At 57.0% G+C, this 20,324-nt stretch overlaps 1 protein-coding gene across 4 annotated transcripts in view; it reads left to right on the top strand.

Annotated features, from left to right (window-relative positions):
• Window positions 1-20,324, top strand: part of TTC28 (tetratricopeptide repeat domain 28) — a 637,573-nt gene that overhangs the window by 604,712 nt on the left and 12,537 nt on the right. For all 4 annotated transcript variants that reach the window (XM_059408718.1, XM_059408717.1, XM_059408719.1 and 1 more), the window contains 5 exons: window positions 2,069-2,213; window positions 12,616-12,795; window positions 14,674-15,394; window positions 17,551-17,675; window positions 19,964-20,195. In XM_059408718.1, the coding sequence (XP_059264701.1) occupies window positions 2,069-2,213; window positions 12,616-12,795; window positions 14,674-15,394; window positions 17,551-17,675; window positions 19,964-20,195 (1,403 nt within the window). The remainder of the gene's footprint in view (window positions 1-2,068; window positions 2,214-12,615; window positions 12,796-14,673; window positions 15,395-17,550; window positions 17,676-19,963; window positions 20,196-20,324) is intronic.

The following is a 20,324-nucleotide window of genomic DNA, read 5'->3' as shown; positions in this document are numbered from 1 at the left end:
GAAACCATGTTTGGGCACCACCCCCTGCCAGCATTATGCCCTGCTCAGGCCTCCAGGGAATACCCTGCCAGTCATGGTGAGCACCTGTGGCCACCGCATTGTCTGGGGATGTGGCACTCCCCCTGGACACCTGCAGCTGGATTAATCAGACTCAGGTGCCCCCCGGGGGTTACAAGGCCGCTATCTGGGCAGGCACCTGTCTAGGGGGTGGAAAGGGAGGCGCGTGGGGAGGGGACACTGAGTGGTCCTGTCGCCGCCTCATCCTACTGACTGTGCGGGCTTTGGGGGCTGTGAGCTCTGTCTGCCGAGGATGAAGGTGCACACAGGCCCATGACAGACACTGCGTGTTCTGCCAGAGCATCTCCTCTGGAGAGCAATTTGGTCCTCTCCTTCAGGGGACCATTGCTCTTTGCGGCGTGTTCTGTGGAATTTAGTGCGCCTCTCAGTGTCACTGCAGGGCGATCTCTGCTTTCCTGGCACCGATGGCAAAGATGCGCCGCAGTCCCAGTCGCTTGGAATGACGTGTTTCCTGAGTGGGCGAGACAGAGGCACAGACGTGAGCAGGCTCCCAGGCCTCCAAGTCCTCTGCTCTTCTCTTGCGGGGGCGGTGGCTGCTGAGGGCGCTCCCGGCTTGGCGCGGCATGGCCCTGGAATTGAGGTCAAGGGGGATATTGTTGAGAATGCTGAAAAGAGGCGGGGGAAGCCTGGGGCAGAAACCATACCTTGAAAACACAAATGGTCATGGATCCTGGCCAGGCCCAGGAGGGAAAGCTGCCTTCTGGTCTTTTCTCAGGAAACACTAGAGCTGCCACCCCCAGTGACCCAGAGTATTTACCAAAACTTGGAGGTATATCTCATAGACTATCCATTTTTTTCTCCTTATGTGTCCTTAAGGACATAGCAGAGACTCCAAAAATGTACATTGTGTCTAAATCAAGGTTAAGATACCACTGACTGTCCAGCAATGATGCAGAGAATGTCCCCCAAGGCTGTGCTGAGGCTGCAGGACGGGTAGGGGGCAGCCTGGTTTCTTCAGTGGAAATCCACATGTCTCCCGCCTGCTGTCTCTTATGCTCACCTGTGCCATGTGGCCTCTGGAGGCCCCCAGGGCTGACAGCAGGGCCTGGCAGGTAACCGGTGGTCAGGAAACCTTCTTTCTTTTACTTTTTCCTCCTTTTTTTTTTTTTTTTTTAAAGATTTTATTTGGTTATTTATTTTAGCAAGAGCAAGCAGGGGCAGGGGGGGGGGGGGGGATCCCAAGCAAATTCGTCATGAGCAGGAAGCCCGACGTGGGGCTCTATCCCACCACCCTGCCATTATTACCTGAGCTGAAACCAAGAGTGGGACGTGCAACCAACTGAGCCACCCAGGCACCCCAGGAACCACTTTATAAGGGAATGAATGGTCTTGTCCTGTTTCAGGAGTGTGAAACTCCAAGCTCTTGGGATCGAGAGTGCCATCTGCACTGATTAAACTGCCTGGCAACCCCCGCACAGAAGCCAAAAGCAAAGCCCAAGTCTGCAAGTACCCTCGAGCGGACCCACCATGCGGGAGCTGCAGGGCCGGGGCCTGTAGCCCTGCCGGGGCCCAGGCAGTTTCCCGGCCGCTGACCCAAGCCCCGGGCTGGGGTCAGCACACCCCTGGTCTTGTCCATGGCTCCTGCCGAGAGAGCAGTTGGCCTGGGAGCACTGTCCTCCCTGTCCGCTCGGTGGCTGCTGCTGATTCTAATGGTCCTCACGTTTGCCTGCACACAATCGCTTCACACGAGGATGTAATTAAATCCTTTGAACAGCACTTTGGGACATCTGATTATGCAGAAAAACTCCATAGAAATGTAAGCTGTTGTGTGCAGCTGGTTTACCCTGCGGTTTCTGTCAGTGCTCACTGTTCTGTGAAAATTACCTGAAAGGAAGGTGAGGAAGGCGAAGCCGGGAGGGAGGCCGGGCTGGGCCCCGCTGTGCAGCCTCTGACCTGCCTTTTCCAGGACCCGGAGCGCTGCGGAGTGAGCAGCGCGGCCCCGCCGGCCCCGCGTGGGCCCTGCTGACTCCCCCGGCCCTTCTCTCCCCAGGAGCTGCCAGAGCATGACGAGCTTGGTCAGCAACACCATGTCGCCGTTCAAGGACGGGACCTCCTCTCTCCCCAGGAGGCAGAGCTCATTCGCCAGGCCCCCGCTCCGTGCTCTGTACGACCTGCTCATAGCGCCCATGGAAGGGGTAAGTGTCCCCCCCCCCCCCGGGGCCCAGGGGCTTCTAGGCGTCAGGACTCATCATTTCCCATTCAGTGCCCACATGTGCCCCTTAGATATAAAATGGGCTCCTGAGACAACCGGGGACACACATCTCTCTCCAGCTTTCCAGTCAGTGTCTGGAAGCGCATTCTTGGCTGGCTGCTTGTAAGGGGGAGATGCCCCAGGTTCAGGCTACCAGGTTAAAGCCTAGCGTTGCTCCTTTCCAGCCAGACAAATCTGGCCTCAGTGCCCTCCTATCTTCTCATCAGACTTTGGGGCCAAGGGAGGCGCAGGGCTAGGCCCATCTCCACAGTTGTCAGAAGGAACCACGCCATCCATGTGAGCCCCGAGCAGATGGCAAGAGGGGTGTGCATAGCCCTACCTCGTCCTGCTGGGAAGGCCTCCCCATCTCCACCTCTCATTCGAGGCTCTCAGCAGGGCTTTGCTTTCTGCTGAGAACAGATCCCTTGGCCTCTGCCACTGTGAGGAGTCATGGACTCCATTGCAGAGTCTGACGTCAAAGACACCCTTCCAGCTGGGATTTCTCGAGAAGGCTGAGAATGGCTCCTGATGGGTTTCGGTGTCTCTGGACTTTGGATAACATCCTTCAGTCCGGATATGGCGCTCTCAGCGGGTGGGGGAGACCAAAGGGCTTGTGGGTTTTATGAATCTGAATGGTGAGCCTATCAGATGGCTTCATGCTTGACTGTATTAGCTCCGGCTGCTGTTAACAAAACACTGTGAACTGGGCGGTTTAGACAACAGACGTTTATTTCTCATGGTTCCAGAAGCTTGAAGTCCGGGGCAAGGGTGCCAGCAGGTTCGGTTGTGGGGCAAAGGCCCTCCTTCTGGCTGCAGACAGCCCCCTTCTCATCGTGTCCTCACATGGTCGTTCTGGCCTTTCCCCCTTCTTGTAAGGGCACTAACTCCATCGTGAGGGGACTGTCCTTGTGGCCTTGTAAACCAAGTTATTCCAAAAGGTCCCACCTCCAAATACCATCCCACTGGGGATTAGGGTTTCAACATATGGATCTGGGGGGATACCAGCCCATAACCCACCCCAAGGAAAGCCCAGAGTCCCGGCAGTCATGGGGGCCTGGCTGTCGGGCGGGGAGGGTGTGATTGACAGGCCTTGGAGAGCAGGCTGCAGGCCTACGCGTCCTAGCAGCTGTCTGCAACCGGGTGGGAGTTTTGTCTCACAGACATTGGGGTGGCCCCTCGGCGGCTCGCTCTTCCACTTCAGCCAGCTGGCAGAGATGAAGTGTGTCCTCAGAAAACCCTACCTTGACAGCGACGCCTTCATCCCCTAGAAATATTTGCTTATGCATTTCCCTGGCGGGCTGGCCAAGGATGGGTGTCAGCCAGCCCAGTATTTTTCAGAAGGCTGCCTGCCTGCCAGGCCCTGCAGACTTCCCTCACTCAGGGACCCGGGGGTGGTGAGGAGCCCAGAACTTTGGGGGCTGGCAGTTAGGACTCAAGTCTGACGCTGCCCTTCCCTGGATGGGTGATCTTGGCCAAGCAGTTTTTCCTCCTCAAGTCTCTGTGTCCTCATTAGAAAATGAGACGATGCCACGGAGCGTGTCAGGTCCCAGCAGGGCTGGGCTTCGAGGCGTGTGAGGAACGCATAGGCCAGCTGCAGCGGCAAGAGGGCCCTGGCGAGAGGGGGCCACCGCGCCCACGTCGCTGCCCCTTCCAGCACTTCAGGGCCGCTGGTCCCGTCAGCACAGAGGCCCGGGCCTGTCTTCTCCTTCCCTGCAACACACCCTGTCCTATCCTTCTTAGGTCTGTTGTCCCCTTGGTGTCCTCTTTTTAACCAAGGGCCAAGGCTGCTGAGAGTGCCCCGGCTCAGAGCATCTCAGAGGCCATGCTAACTTAGCATGATTTATGTGCTGCATCCTGGGGAGAAATACACACCTACACCCTCGCACTGATTTGTCTTCAGATGGCCGAGCAGACCATTTCGGTGACTTACTCCCACGCTCTGCTCGCCCTGAGCTCTCCGTTCTGCACTGATCCCCCATCAGGTCCTCCGAAGGCTCTTTGGACCCTCCATTCTTTCACTCACTCGGGCCTTCTGGGGTCCTTGGCACTTCCCCTTTGGTGTCCAGGTCCCAGATGACTTGTCCCATGAATGTGGAATGGGCTGGTGGGGCTGGCGAGGGGGGCAGGGAACAGGGGGCCAGGCTGGAGACTGGCTGGGACCAGCGTGTCCTTGGAGGCTCAGATCATGTGGAGTTGGCAAGCTCCTCACCTCTCTGGCCCAGATCGAGTGTCTCCTCCTCTTAGGAGCCTTCCTTGTCCTCTTCTCCCACCACCCTGTAGCCTTCCTCCACCTCCCTGCTATTGGGTCCCCTCTATGCCCCCATGTCTTTCATGGCACCCACTATCTCGCTGGAATCAGAACTTAGCTGGTGGCATGCCTCCCCTCCTCCCCCTTGTTGCCCACCCCACACTCCCTGAAAGCAAGGATGGTTCCTCATCTGTGTCCCCAGGAGCTGGCCCAGGGCCTGGTACATGCTGATCCTCAGTGAAGTTTATGGAATGGTCCAAAGCTGGGGGATGGGGAGAGGCAGCCCTCCCTCTCGCCATCCAGTACTTCCTCCGAGGAGAGAAGCTACTGCAGCCTTGAGTTGTCCTTGTTGGAGAGCCTGTGGGATTATAAAAGCTGCACTGTGCTTTTCCTCCCTGAGGACTTGCCCCTGTGACTTAAAGAATAAAAATGTGCCTGTGGGAATAGTGCAGCTCGTGCCTAGACACCTGTGTCCCTCCAGGGCTGCTGGGAAGGGGAAGAGTTATAGCCCTAAACAAGTTAGAGCAGGGAACGAATTCGGGCTTCCTAAGGGGAGCAGCCCAGGGAAGGGAAGGGCCTGGCCACCAGATGGTGCCAGTGCCCCAAAGCCTGCGGTTCAGGACAGATGTACGGGGCACCGTGCCCGCCTTCAGGGGTACAGTCTCATCGTGGAGGGAGCCATGCAGTTGGGAAGCATATCCTGACTTCTGGAGAGAAGAAGTATTCTCTCTTGTGACCTAGGTGTCCAAATACTGTGAACGAGTGTGGCTGCCTCGCATGAGCTGCAGAGTGAAACCATGCAAAGGCTGTTAAAGCAAACGGTCAGGGGAAGAGCTTGTCCTTGGCAAGAGGTAGCCATCCGCTGTGTTTCAGTAAAGACACCCGACTGACAGTTTCATCTGTTCGTTCCACAAGCAGTTGTTGGCGTGTGTTGGGTCCACACCGTCCTGGAAGCGGAGGAGGCGGCTGAGTATGTGGCTGTACCGTGTCTGAGGCTCACAGGCCGTTGGGTGGGCTGCAGAGAGGAGGAGGAGGCTGGGCCTTCCTCCTGCTGCCTGAGGCCAGCACCCTCACCTGCTCCAGAGGCCACTAGAGGGCGACACGACACCATCCACCTGCCCGCTCCCAGCACTGTCTGCTGCCAGGCCGAGCCAGACCCTTTTCCACATCTTCAGTGAAAATACAAATCAAAACCGAAAGTCCAAGCTTACGAGTCTCTGACACTTCAAGACTAAAACGATTAGCCTCTTCACTTGGGGCTTATAATTATTTGAACAAGTGCCTTTGTGTAGCCCCAGTCCTGTGGCTAAGGGACTAGGTCAGACAGTATGAGAAGTGGAACAGAAGAATATTTTACCGTCGGCTTGCACCAGTATTTGATTTAATTTGGCTTCAGGGAAACACGGTCGTGTCTCTTTCCTGGAAGCATGCCGTCCTTTGCTGTCAGGATGGGGCGAGCCTGCCCAGCTGTCTGCGAGGAGGGCCCAGCCACGTCTGCACGTAACCCGTCAGCAGACATTAAGTCAAGCCCTGTCCAATACCCACAGGAGAAAATGTCACCAAAGAAAAGTTGCAAGGGTTTCATGGGAAAGAGACTGGGACCCTGTGTGCATCCCTGGCATTCATTTTTCATCATTTTAATAGAGCAAAACACAGTAAGCCGTGCCTCTGGGTCCTGTCTATGGTGAAGGCACAGACCTGGACCAGTCTTGTCCCACGGCAGGATCAGTATCACACAGAAGTATGCGCCAGCAGCCATGTTCCAGAAGATGCATCTGATGTGACGAGGTCCTCCAGGGCTGCTCTAGGGGAAGCCGCTTGCTCAGTGAGGTCCCAAAATCACCCAGGGCTTCACCAAAGCCAGAAGCTGGTCTGATCAAGAAGCCAGATGGAGAATAGGAAATTGCCTTGGATTCGGGTGACTCATTCTCCAGAGGTCCAGAGTTTGGAACCTTTCAGTGTCACTGGAGTTTGGTCTCATTCTAGTTATAGTCCCATCTTTGCCATTATTTCCATTTATTGAAATTCCCTGTTTCCTACATCTACGGTCATAAAACTGTAGTTGCAGGACAGGTAGCAAGAGTGAATGACCTTGATCATGAGGAGGAGTATTTCTCGGCCACCTCTGCTCTGGATTAAGGTCACTGCCTGTTTATGTGGATGCATCTGTTTCAGGACCCCCAGAAACTTACTTAAAACTTGTTCAAGTTGGTTAGGTTGGTAAACTGCTTCCTAAACACTGGGGCTCTGGGAATTCACCCCAGACCTCTCATCTACACGTGCAAGGCAGGGGCAGAGCTCAGCTCTGACTGGGGCCTGCCCTTAATTTCAGCTCTAGGGGAAAGGATTCTTGCAAAATCAAGTAGCCTGATAAACCAGCTCACCCCAGAATAGATGCCTCTGGAAACAAGATGGCCCATCTAGGTGCCCATTTTCCAAATGAATGGAACGTTTGGAGATAGTCAGGGAATAATTGTCCCCAGAAACAATCTGCCCTGCACTCCAGACTAGGGAGCAGAGGCCGAGGCCCTCGAGACTGGCCTGCTCAGGGCTCAGGGCATGCTCAGGGCTGGCAGCCCCGCCACCAGCCTGTCTAATTGATTTCTGAGTGAGACATCTGTTGTGATATTCAAATAAGGACACACATCACCCAAGAACAGCATTTCCACAACCAATTAGGACAAGGAAATATGGAGGCGAGAAGCTGCCTGGAAAGTTGAAACTGGTGTTGAGAGGGGCCCGATGGGCGAGCGGCCTCCCAGGAGGGGAACATTCCTCTCTGGGTGAGCGCTGTTGGGCTGTGGCTCTGCTCTGGTGGATGTGCAACAGCAGCCGTCTCAGCCCCACCCTGAAGATGCCTGTCCATGGGAGTGCGCGGGCTCATTTCCCCACGGCAGCCAAGAATGAGAGGTCGGCTGTCGGCCAGAGGTCCATGGCCAGTCCCTCTGGCTGGTGTGGGTGGTGTACCTGGAGTTCTGGTGTGCCTGGACATTGGTGGCAGGCAGACCCCTCTGGCTCGGGCTGGCCGTTCGTCACGTTCCTCCAGTTCCCGAATTCCAAACCCCTCCCCTCCATTGGTTCTTCCGGCAAACCAGTGATTTGTTGTTGGGGCAGCCAAAGAATCTCGTCGAGTGCATTGACCTTGACTCTTGCATTTTTGGTTGTATTACAGGGTCTGTGGTCTTTGTGGGTTTTAGTTGTGGTTTGAGGGTTACTCCCCACGGTGACACTTGCTGCAGCTCTCTACATCCACCTGTGATGCCAAGATCTCCCGGAAACATCACAGAAAAGGTTTCTATATTTTAAAAAAGTTCTGTTTGACCAGTTCACTCAATCAAAAATGTGAGTCCGGGAAAAAAAACCCAGGCCTGTAAGCCAACTCTGCAGTAGCCAGATGCCTGCCAGTTCTTGCTTCTGTAATCCTTGTGGGGTCTATTTGATCCCAAATCTAATCTGCCTGGAAACTCCTGAACCCAGGAGTTTTCTGTCGCTTCCCCATCATGCTCCCGGATGTTTATTCCCCTGGCCTGTGATGCTGTGACACAGCGAGTGGCTTCCCATGTCCTCCAGTGAAAATGAAGCTCACTGCACGGGGAGGGTGCAGACTGATCCCTTGAACCATGGTGACCTCCATGAGCACGTAGCTCTTAAACCAGAAGCCAGGACACGTGCAATGTCAAGTGCTGGTATCAGTGCTTTTGAACGGATCAGTGTTGCTGGTCACCATGCGTCTGTATAGGGCCCAGCTGGAGAAATGGTGATTGCATCCAAAATTTCCACCAACCATATATTCAGGATCTGTGGCAGTTGCCTCGGAGAACTGCAGACTCAGAAAGTGGACTTCAGGGTCACTGTCGGGTGGCTGACCCCACAGGTGCCAGGTGTCATGGGCACTCAGTGAACAGCTGGTGGATGGTGGTGACAGTGACACGAGGAAGGGATGGATGGTGGTGACGTTGGTCTGTCAAGGTTCCTGGGTCAAAGTTTGGAGCTGGGTGCTCCAGAGGGGCCCCTTACATGTTTTAGCTCCGTGCATGTTTATAAACACCAGAGGGAAAGGGGGTGAGTTATATTGGAAATTGAGGCCCAGGAAAAAATAACAGTGTGGTTGAGCTTTGAACACCATGGGTCCTATGTAATGTGGGGTGCCCGTCTTTGGTGCAGTGAAATATCCAAATGGAACTTCTGACTCCCTCAAAACTTAACTACTAATAGCCTACTGTTGCTTGGAAGGCTTATCAGTAACAAGGAATTGATTAACCTAGATTTTATAGGTCACATGCATTCTATACTGTAATCCTACAACAAAGAAGCTAGAGAAAAGAAAATTGCATTAAGAAAATCTCAGGAAGAGAAAATACACTTACAGCCCTGTCCTGTGTGTGTTGAAAAGAGTCCACGTGTAAGGGGACCCACGCCATTCAAATCCGTGATGCTCAAGGGTCAGCTATAAAAATTATAGGGCCTATGTTGACCATATTTCAAGAACCTACAGACAGTCGTGAGTTCACATTTGACTAGTATGTCCCAACTGCCCACTGGCTGCCAGGCCCCATGGCACCGCGGCCTGCTTTGACCCATGTGAGGTCATGGATGTGCATGCTGTAGTGCTCAGGGGCGAGACCAAAAACACAGTAGATCAACCAGGGGACGTTTGATAGACTTATTCCCTGTGGCCAAAGACTAGCAGTCAGCTTGAAGGAAACTGTGGTTTTCTCAGGCTGAGGAAGTTTACCCAGGAAAGGATGGACCCCAGGAAAGGTATGTGGTTCGGCCCACTGGCTAGCAGAGATGTTGGCTGGTTTGGCCGGGCTGGAGCTGGTCTCGAGTTGCTGGTGAGCAAAGGCCACCCGCCGCAGTGGGCAGGACAGACATCTGCTTCCAGTGGCAAGGGTGTGCAGAGAGTCCAGGCACCTGCTGGGCAGGCGGCCTGCTGAGAGCACGGGTGGCATGGACCAGGGTTGTCGTGTGGAAAGGACCGAGGGAAGGGTATCAGCAGGGTCACAGACGGGCACAGTCTGGGCTCTGCTGTGTGTCTCCATGCACACACACCGCTGACTTGGGCCAGCAGGAAATCCTCTACCCTTGGCATCGCCCCTCTGCGCCCTCCACTGAGGAAGCTCAGCACAAAGCTCCCTCTACAGGAGATCCAGCTGCAGGAATCTAGTCACTGGGCAGGTGCTGATGGGGCAGCAGGAGGGTGCTGAGGGTCTGTAAAGTGACAATAGCTGTCCACACCCACCAGCAGGTGCCCACTGCCTGCCCTGGCTAAAGGAATAGCCCTCCCCCTCTGTGAGGACTGGGCTTAGCCCAAGTCCCCTCGCTCCGAGGCCTCCCTGCTGGGGCACTCCATGACCCCAATTCCATCCTGGGCCTGGAACACCCTGAAACAGGCAGGGTCACCAGGGGAATAGACAGGTTTCAGCACCCCTGCCCTTGATGTCTTGGTCTCCTTCAAAAGATCCATTTCTAGAAACTTCAGAGGTCAGAAAGTCTGAGTCTTTGCTGGAATTTTTTGGGCTCTGTTAGTTGCTGGTGTGGGGCTGATGCTGAGCCCTTTTATCTCTCAAACCCAGGACTTAAGAAGCCAGCAAATACCCTTTCTAGACTGACAGGTGGAGACGCAGAGAAGCCTTTCCCTGAATTGTCTTTCCTTTTCTATCTAAAGGATGATATGTAATTTGGATAGAGACATCACTTTATTTTCCATTTTCAAGTTCACATTGGATTATAGCTGATCTTTCAGAACAAGGGCAATGCTCATGTATCCTGGAGGCAGAATTCAGAAGACTGTTCCCGGGCCATCTTTTCCAACAGGTTCAATCCGTTTTCCTGCCGTCTTTTAACTGAAGCTGTCAGTCTGTTGTGCAGCCTGTCGACCCGCAGGCCAGGGTTGCTGGCGCTCGCCTCCTTCCTGCCCAGACAGGGGTCCCATGTGGGGCTCTCACCCAGGGCCATGTGCGGGAGCCAGCCCAGCCCTAGCCACGAGCCTCCATTCTAGGAGGACCCAGACCTCTGAATTGGGGTACTCTGTTCATTCAGAGCAAACTCTCCCCATCTCCAGGCTAGAATTCCAAGAGCCTCCCCTCCCCTCACCACTGAGGTCACTCTTTACCAAGTCCCGGCAAGTCTCCCTTCTCTTCCTGGGTCTCTCGCTGTCTGAATCAGCGTGCACAGCCCCAGCACATACTGCCCCTTCTCCTGTGGTGCAGGCTGCCTCCAGACACTTCCCTGGAGGTTCGTCCATGGAGAATGTGCATGGCAGGTGCTTAGAGCCTGGGGGAGCCACGCTTCCCTGTCTGAACTTGGGCAGGGTCCTCCACAGTCTGGCTTCCGGGTCTCTCCCCAGACTTGCTCTCTGTTTACTGCCCCCACCCCCGCACTGCCCTGGGCCTCTTCTGCCCAGGCCAGCACCACATGGACTGCCCCCCAGAGAGGTCAGAATTCCTTGTCAGAGAAGACACCATGTGGCCTGCAGGGACAGGACCTCACCTGTCTTAGGCTGATGCCCCAGATAAGGTCTTGCAGGCAGAGCATGCAGAGTGCCTACAAAGACCCTACCAGCAGCACCTCTGTGGGCGGCTTCTAGGTCCCAGTCACAACCCTACCCTGCCTGACACTGCCCTGCTGGCCTTCAGTTCACATGCATGCATGCTTTTGTGACTGGGGACTTGCCCGAGAGTGGCGTGTGTCCCAGGGAAATCAGTGACCTGTGGGGTGGCACCTGACAGAGACTTACCGGGGTTTGGGCCCTGGCAGGGGGGTCCAGGGGAGGCCTGTGAGGGTGGGGCTGTCATCTTGTCCCACAGATGCCTGGTGACCCTGGATCAGCCGGGGGTGGGTCTGGTATTGCACACGGCAGATGGCCTGAGTCCCTGCATTGCCCGCATGTCGGGGGGACAGCCCTCGCTAAGCTGGGAGTGGTCGTCACTGTCCCAGCTGTGACCCACCACGGAGGTCAGGGCCCCATCGCCCAGCTCCTCTGGCCCACCTTCTAGGTCTGCTTGGCACAGACCAGAGTGGCTCCCCAGGGCCGGGGGCAGGGAGGGCCTCGGTGTGGCCATGGTGGGGGCTCCCCCCAGGCCCAGGAGCTGACTGCAGGTCCCCCGTCTGCCTCACCTCCCTGTGCCAATCCAGAAATCCGCAGCAAGCAGTGTGACATACCCCACTTCCTCCTTCCTGGGTCGTACAATGATTCTTTTACCCCTTCTCGGTAAATAGCTCTTAAAGCAAACAACCAGCAAATTGGCCTGTTTTTATTTCTGATTTCTTTAGATGCATTCACAATTTTTTTTTTTTTTTTTTAAAGAAAAAGCCAAAGAGGGGTTGTAGAGACTGACGGGCCTGCCAGGCATGTGTCACTTTGGGTTAGCGGAGTGCCATGCTCCAGCCTCAGCCCAGCACCCGGGGCAGCAGTCAGGCAGATCAGGCAAGCACCCTCACTCCTGCCGAGCACAGCGGCGCCCTGGTGGGCACTGCGCCCAGTCAGCCAGAGGGGGCTGGGGGGACAGGAGCCCAGCCGTGACCACCCCCGGAGCCAGAGCTGGGCCTGCGCTCCGCAGCAGGCTCTGGGTGGCATCTCCTCATGCAGCAGCAACATCCGATTGATCTTTCCTGTTCGGCCTGAGCCCAGTCTGGGGGTCACAGTGTCACTGCCTCTCGTGAGAAGAGTCACACCTACATTGCTCTTAGGGTTTCTGGACAGTGTAGCATCCCCTGGCCTGGCCCTCCGGGGGTCACCATGACTCACAAGGCTTTTTCTGGGACAACTCCTTGCCTCCTATAGACCTATTGGGGCCAGTCCTTGTCTTTGTGGGACATCCCTGTCCTTGACAGGTGACCCGGTCTCTTCCCTTGCCGTGCAGACTTAGACTGGCCCCCAACCTCCTTTACTGCAAGGTCCATGAGACAGGAGGAAACCCCCACTCGGTGATGGTCCCCTGGGCAGCGCCCCAAGCCACCACCCACTCTCCCCACGTGGGCGCTGTGGGCCTGCCAGGTGCTTCTCGGGTGCATGTGGTTTGTGGCCCAGTAGGCCCCATGTGGGCAGGCCGTCACCTGCTGGGCCCTGACTCAGGCGCCCCGTGCCTCCCCACAGGGCCTGATGCACTCCAGCGGCCCTGTGGGCCGGCACCGGCAGCTGGTCCTGGTTCTGGAGGGGGAGCTCTACCTCATCCCCTTCGCCCTCCTGAAGGGAAGCTCCTCCAACGAGTACCTGTACGAGCGCTTCGCCCTCATCGCCGTCCCCTCCATCCGCTCCCTCAGCCCACAGTCCAAGGTAAGCCTCGTGCTGGTGGCGGGTGCCTAGCTGTGGGGTTCTGGAGGACGGCCTTCCCGGCCAGACTGGGCTGCAGGGGGGCAGCCTGTGATCTCTTCCCAAGGTTCCCTCAGCAGTTTGCGGCCAGGGAGGCTGTCTTTGGAGTAGATCTGTCTCTCTGTCTGAAGGTGGGAGGAGAGCCCCCTGGCCTCCAGACTCATCTCTGCTATCTCCAGAAGCCACAGTCTGTGTCCTTTCTCTCAGAACGTCTTTGCTGTGACATCAGGACTGTGAGCTCCTCAGGGGACTGGGTCAGGCTCCAGGCCAGTCCAGGTCTCTGAGGAAGCTGCTTTCCCCTGGTGCCCACCACCCTCACGCTGTCCACTGATGGCGCCGGCTGTGCCCAGCAGAGGGGCCGCAGGCAAGAATGGCAGACACATGAGAAACGGGTCCCATGGGCCAATGAAGGAACTGAACATAAATGAGGGGGCTTTCAGGGGACAGATTTTTGGGTCTCATTCAGCAGAAGCGTCAGTGTGAGCAGAAATGTCTGTGAAAATCAAGAGGGCGACAGTGGACTGTCCACAGAATCCGAGGTCTCACCCACGAACCCCCCTTGGCGTGCCCACCCAATCAGAGAGCCTTCCAACCATCTCCTTCTCAAACTCCTTCAGACCCTTCATGGACCCCGATTTGCCGGGCGTGCACTTGTGGCTGCCTCGGCCGTCCTGCTCCGTCTTCGAACTTGAACATGCCCTCAGAGACCAGCAGACCACGAGGAGAGCTGGGTCAGACAGAGCTCCTCCCAGTGGGAGAAAGTGGCTCATTCAGGAATGCGAACCCTGGGCCCTGGGCGTGGGCGGTCCCTATGGGACCTGCGTGGCTTCTGTTGACCATGATCAGTGACATGGCTCAAACCTGGCCCGCATCTGTCTCACAGGGGTTTGGAAATCTTAGATCTGTTTTCTGTGACTGAACAGTAACTTTCTCATGGGACAGAACCAGTTCAAAGTGAAAGAAATGCTTTTCTCGAGTTTTTGGCGTGTCCGGGGCTGACTGAATGGCCTCGTCGGACGCTGTCTGGCTCAGAGCGCTATTTGTTGCACCTGCTGCCAGAAGCACCCAGGAGGTCAGAGATGGCCCGTGTTTCGAGCGCTTCATGGTGACAACAGTAAGCTGGCTGTTTGCCAGGCTAGCCAGGGAGTGGAAGAGCCCTGTCTCTGGACAGACGCCCAGCAGGCGCTTCTCCTACCCGCGGTGTGAGGCAGCACCACTATGGAGCCATCAGGTTATTTTGAAATAATTTGATACTTAATATTTCCCAAGAAGCATCAAAAGACCTCGTTGGGGGAAAATCAGAACTTTCCTGGACTCCTCTATGCAGATTTTATAATCCAGTTTTTCTTTCTTTGGCAGCACATGAGGAGATGACAAGTATAATCTTTTCAGCACATGGTGGCTGTACCGGGCGGAGGTTAGCCCTGTCGCCACTGAGATTGACTTGCTTTTTGTCAACCTTCAGAGCCCTGGCTCATCAGGAGTAGGTCTCCCCCGTTTCGGGGCCCAGAGGGAGGTCTGTGGGAGTGAGGCGCGTGGGGCAGGCCAGCACCCTCCACCCTTGCCTCCGGCCGCAGCGCCCCTCAGGACTTGACAGATGGGAAGGGCTCTTCTGAGATCCAGTCCTGATTTTCCAGAGCTCTGCAGCGCAGCTGTGGTTCTCAGTAGGATGAGCAGCTGGGCGCCAACGGTGTTGAGCGTTAGAGTGAACGAGGTTATTGGGAGCACAGGTGTAGCCGAGGGGATGGAGCCCAGTGCTCACGGGAAGCCCGAGGCTCAGCCGGCTAGCCTGGCCCCTGTCTGACGGGCGGGGTGGTCTGCTTCTCTGTCTTCCCCTCCTAGTCTCACCTGAGGAAGAACCCACCCACGTACTCCAGCTCCACGTCCATGGCGGCTGTTGTCGGCAACCCCAAGCTGCCGTCGGCGGTGATGGACAGGTGGCTGTGGGGGCCCATGCCATCGGCCGAGGAGGAGGCGTACATGGTGTCAGAGCTGCTGGGCTGTCAGCCTCTGGTGGGCAACGTGGCTACCAAAGAACGGGTCATGAGCGCCCTGACCCAGGCCGAGTGTGTCCACTTTGCCACCCACATTTCGTGGAAACTGTCGGCCTTGGTCCTCACTCCCAGCGCTGACAGTAACCCTGGCGGCAGCAAGAGCTCCTTTGGCCACCCCTACACGATCCCCGAGTCCCTGCGGGTGCAGGACGACGCCAGCGACGGGGAGAGCATCTCGGACTGCCCGCCCCTGCAGGAGCTGCTGCTCACAGCCGCCGACGTCCTGGACCTGCGGCTTCCCGTGAAGCTGGTGGTCCTCGGCTCCTCACAGGAGTCCAACAGCAAGGTCACGGCTGACGGGGTCATCGCGCTGACACGGGCCTTCCTGGCTGCCGGCGCACAGTGTGTTCTTGTGTCTCTGTGGCCTGTGCCTGTGGCGGCTTCCAAGATGTTTCTCCACGCCTTCTACTCATCCCTGCTCAATGGCCTGAAAGCCAGCGCCGCCCTGGGGGAGGCCATGAAGGTAGTGCAGAGCAGCAAGGCCTTCTCACACCCCTCCAACTGGGCAGGTAGGAGCATGGACCGCTGGCTGGTGCCTGTCGGGTGCCCAGAGCTGGGTACTCACAGCCTCCCAGGTTGGGGAGGGGAGGGTGGGGCACTGGGGAGAGGCTGCGTGGGGCGGTGCTGGCAGAGGGCCTTGTTTGCTGAGACCCTCGCCTTCTGCCAAAACAGTCATTTGTCACTGAGGTATTAGTATTTTTTTTTTTTTAAGATTTTATTTATTTATTTGATAGAGAAAGAATATGAGTAGGGGGAGGGGCAGAGGGAGAAAGAATCTCCGATTCCCCACTGAATGCGGAGCCCGACACAGGGCTCGATCTCAGGACCCTGAGATCATGAGCTGAGCTGAAATCAAGAGTCGGACGCTCAACTGACTACGCCACCCAGGCACCCCTAAAGTCATCTTTTTTTTGACTAGGGAGCAACAGAACAGCCTGCCATTGGGGTGTGAGCATAGACTTCGGGGACAAGGGTGTGCTGGTTGATGCATTTTATGGTGCCCTCCTGTGAAGTCCCAGGATGGTGACAAAGAGCCATGTGGTAGAAAGTCCCAGATTTGGTCATCGGAACACTTGGGTTTGACCTAGTTCCATGTCCGGGGTCTGTGACCTGAGACCAGCTACTTACCCTTTCTGAAGGGAGGTGAAGAGAGAATGTTCTCTGTGATGTCTGGTCATGGGAGGTGGAGAAGGCATGACCTGTGGAGCTTCCCATGGCGGAAGCTGTCCCATCAGGCCGCCAACCCAGACTCCAGCCAGGGCCCTTTTGCTGACACAGCCCACGGTCCTTCTGTCCATGCTGTCCCTCAGGACTGGCTCCTATCCCTCCCCAGGATGCTCCAGAGCAAAGATGAAGTCCCATCAATGCTGTGGCCATGGGACTGACCCACAAACACGGTGTCTTAAACCTCGAGCAACAGAGGAACGTCCAAAGCACTGTTCTCAAACATTTGTATTTTGTTATGAGCCACATATCATTTAAAAACTGGGGACAAATGACTTCTACCTTCCCCTTCCTCTCAAAATGAACCCGGTGGGCCCGTGCACTGTGCCGGTGCCATTTCACTCTGGTGGCCATGGAAACGTGTTTGCTTCACAAACAGCACAGCTGTGGTGTTTGCCAGACACGTGTTCGAACGAAACAACAGAATCTGGCTGGGGGGGGGGGGGGGGCGGGGCCGCGAAGGGGGGGCGGGGCAGGGGGGGCGGGTGTGGAGGCCTGTGGCCCGGCCCTGCCGCCCCGTCACTGAACTCCCGCTGCCAGGAGACGAAATGCAGGAATCGAAGGTGGTGGCGGAGGCTCCGTGATCACAGCCCCACGCGCTGTCTGTTCCCGGTGCGCCCCAGGGCTGTAGTGCTGGCCTGGGGGGAGCCTGGCATCTGAGCTTGATTCTTCCTCCCCAAGGGACTCTGGCCCCTCTCTGTGGGCCAGAGTGTGTGCCCTGTCTTCTCAACGTGTAGGGATGTGGTATATTTGTCCTGTCTGAGTGACAGATGGCATACAAGTCGCGGCTTAGCGTGGGAAGATGGTGTTTAAGTCCTGCGCTGCTCACCTTAAAAACAGCCGTGGCGCACTCCGGCTCTTGGGAAACCCCTTTCTCCATTATTTAGGGGCAAGGTGGTTCTAAGTGGCTTGGCGGCTTGAGGAGACTGCTCCGTGTGCCTGCCCCCCGACCCTGCATCTGGGAGCGGGACAGGATCCTGATAGACATGCAGGTTGTCCTCCTGTCCACATCCCGTGGTGCTGTCCCTGGGCAGGTTCCACATGCATCTCAGGGGAAACAGGGCAGGTCCTTCTTGGGATGGTGGCCAATCCTGGGAAGCACCCTGGGAATCCCTTAGCCCCCTCACCCGGGGACCACCTGGCCACTTGCTTCCTCCCTCACTGTGCAGCAGAGCAGAGAGGCACTTTCCTGAGGAACTTTTGTGCAAAACCACTTATGAGCCCTGAAAAGCGCTGGTTCTTAAAGAGGAGGGGACAGAAGCGCACGGGCAGGTCCCCTCAGTGAGAGAGCCCTCCTGCAGGCCTTTCCGTGGAGCAGCTTTGCTGCGCAGGCCCCCTTGGGGGCAGGGTGGCTGTGAGGCCCTAGGGAGTGAGGGGGCCAGCCAGAGCTGCTCCCTCGAGCGGAGGGCAGGCGCCGAGATGCCCTTCTGTGTTCTCGCAGGGTTCATGCTCATTGGGAGTGACGTGAAGCTGAACAGTCCCTCGTCGCTCATTGGCCAGGCTCTCACAGAGATCCTCCAGCATCCGGAGCGCGCCCGAGATGCCCTGCGAGTGTTGCTGCACCTGGTAAGCCTGTCCCCCGGGCTCCCACGGGGCCCTCTGCCCTCGAGAACAGTGAGCCAGCTGCAGGTACACGAGAGAAGAGCTGTGGCCTGTCCCTATCCCCAGGGGACACATGCAGGCAGAGGGGACCCACAGGTGGAGCCCGCCTGTTGAGTGGCAGGCACTTGTGTCACGGTGATGGATGTGGCCTCCTTGCCAAGGTCCTGGGGCCCACACTGCCGCTGTTTCTGGGCCATGAAGCTTTGGGCAAGTCTCCTGGCTCTCTGAGCTTCAGTTTGCTCCTCTGGAAGCAAGGATAAAAATTCTCATTTTTCCAGGCTATAGTGAGACTTAGAGCAGAGGCAAAGAGCTGGCACACAGGAGGGTTCTAGAGGCCGGGAAAGGATATTTTAAAGGCAAATGGCCCTGGCCTTCCCCTAACTTCGGGTTGGAGGAAGAGTCCAAAGTTAACCCAGTATGTGGCCAGTCCAAAGCTTGGTCGGGCTGGGGGTGAGGGTACACACGTCCAGAAGTTACAAATCCAGCCAAGAGGCAGTGAAAGAAAACGTGTTCCGCCCTTCTACTTTGCTAACCGGGAAGGCAGCCTCTGACACCTGAGAGTTGTTAGCCTCCGTGGGGTTCTGCAAGACAGACCTGCCCAGCCCCAGCTCGGGGTCCACGTGGTGTGGCTGGACAGCCCATGCCACATCCACACTCCTTCCAGAGCCCCCCAAACAGCAAAGCCCCAGCAAGCCACTGCCCCCTGGAGGGACAGAGGGGCACACGCCATGGCTGTGTCAGAGCTCGAGGAAGGACGTGGGGGATAGTCCCCCAAAGGCCCAGGGAGCGGGCTGGAGGCTCTGGCTGGTCAGTTCAGTTTGGGGGCTGGGTTCCAGGGGGCACATCTCCGCAGCGGGGCAAACTTCCTACTCCCTGGGCCTGGGGCTCCATGCACTCCAGGTAGTAGATACGTCCTGTCCATCTCTTAGGCTTGGGGTCAGCCTGAAATCAGCATGTGACTGGGTAGGAATGATGTCACCTGAGAAGCCCAGGCAGCTCTCAGGCCACACCTGAGGTGGCCCCTGCCATGTGCTCTGGGGTAGCTGTGCTCACGCACTTTGAGAATCTGCGGAGACTCTCTTAACTGATTTTAACCTGTGTCTGGAAACGGCATAGAGCAATTCAGCTGCTCAATATTAGGACCTATTCTGGTCCCTGTCACCCCCGAGTTCCCTCCTTCCTGGCTGCAGCTCCAAAGCTGCTTTTCTTAGAAAAGAGCAGGCTGCGGGGCAAGAGCCAGGCCTCTCAGGCCTCTCAGGCACACTTAAAGGTTGTCACTTCTTTCTTGGCTTCATTTCTCGGGGCAAGTACAGGGGCCATGGGCTTTACCAGCTCTTACCTCCTTCTGACTAACCGTGGGACCCCTTGACCCTGGGCAGTGTATCTCCGAGGAGTTTCAGCCCCGATGGCAAGCCCTCTGGCTGGTCATCCTGTCCAGGACCACTCATTTTCTCCTGCCGGCAGGTCAGCCCCCTGCATCCCAGGGTTATACTGTAAGAAAAGCCTCAGGTGACACCTTGGAAGACTCTTCTGCCTCTCTAGTGATGAAAGATGCCCCCCAGGGCGTGCAGTCTCACAGGTCAACCTGAGATTTCTCCTAGAGAGAAATGGTGGGGAAGGCCCGGGGCCACCAGAAGTGCTGTGGAAGGCTCGCTGGGGGGAGCTGACTTACTGGTTTCTTCTACAAATTCAGCCCACAGGTGCCAGGCATGGGTTTAGGCCCTGGCAGGTCGAAGAGGTATTGGAGGTGGAGGGGGCGGCCTAGGTTCCAGAGGCCACTCCTGTGGGACAGAGGGTGCGTCAGAGGCCTAGGGAAGAAGGGCATGGCCAGCCACAGCCCTGGGACGGGTACTGCTTGGTGTATGGGAGAGCTGCGGGCTGTGAAGGGCTTCTGGAGGGCCTGAAGTTAATCCTAGTGATGGGGAACCATCCCATGGTTTGGGGCAGGCCCTGGCCTGAGAATGGGTTTTAGTGTCTGAGGAGGAGAGCCTGGAGTGGGAGGAGTGGGCCAGGAAAGGGACAGAACTTCTCTGAGTCCCCCAGACTTGCTGGTGCTGGGACAGGGACAGCCTTCCCCTTCGCCCCCTCCCTTGTGAGCTGGGCCGTTGCTACTGGGCCGTGGTCCTAAGGCCGAGGCGCCCAGGTGGCAGGAGGCAGCCCCAGCTTCACACCCCAGGCTTTGCATGTCTGTAGAACCACCAGGAGAGACGCCAGTGACAGGAGTGGCGCTCCAACTGCCCCTTCCCCTGCAGGTGGAGAAGTCCCTGCAGCGAATTCAGAACGGGCAGCGCAATGCCATGTACACGTCCCAGCAGAGCGTGGAGAACAAAGTGGGCGGCATTCCCGGTTGGCAGGCCCTGCTCACTGCCGTGGGCTTCAGGCTGGACCCCCCGGCCAGTGGCCTGCCGGCGGCTGTCTTCTTCCCGACCTCCGACCCCGGTGACCGGCTCCAGCAGTGCAGCAGCACCATCCAGTCCCTGCTGGGTGAGAGCCGGGCGGGCAGGGCCGGGCTGCTGCATGGGCATGGCGGTTGGTGGCGGGAGGCCGGATCTCACAGTGGGGAAGGAGCAAGGAGTCGCAGACACAGAGCTCTCCTGACCTGGAGGCGATCCG

Source organism: Mustela nigripes, chromosome 8 (assembly GCF_022355385.1).
Source record: "Mustela nigripes isolate SB6536 chromosome 8, MUSNIG.SB6536, whole genome shotgun sequence".
NCBI lineage: Eukaryota > Metazoa > Chordata > Mammalia > Carnivora > Mustelidae > Mustela > Mustela nigripes.
This window is presented reverse-complemented; position numbering and strand designations above follow the sequence as displayed.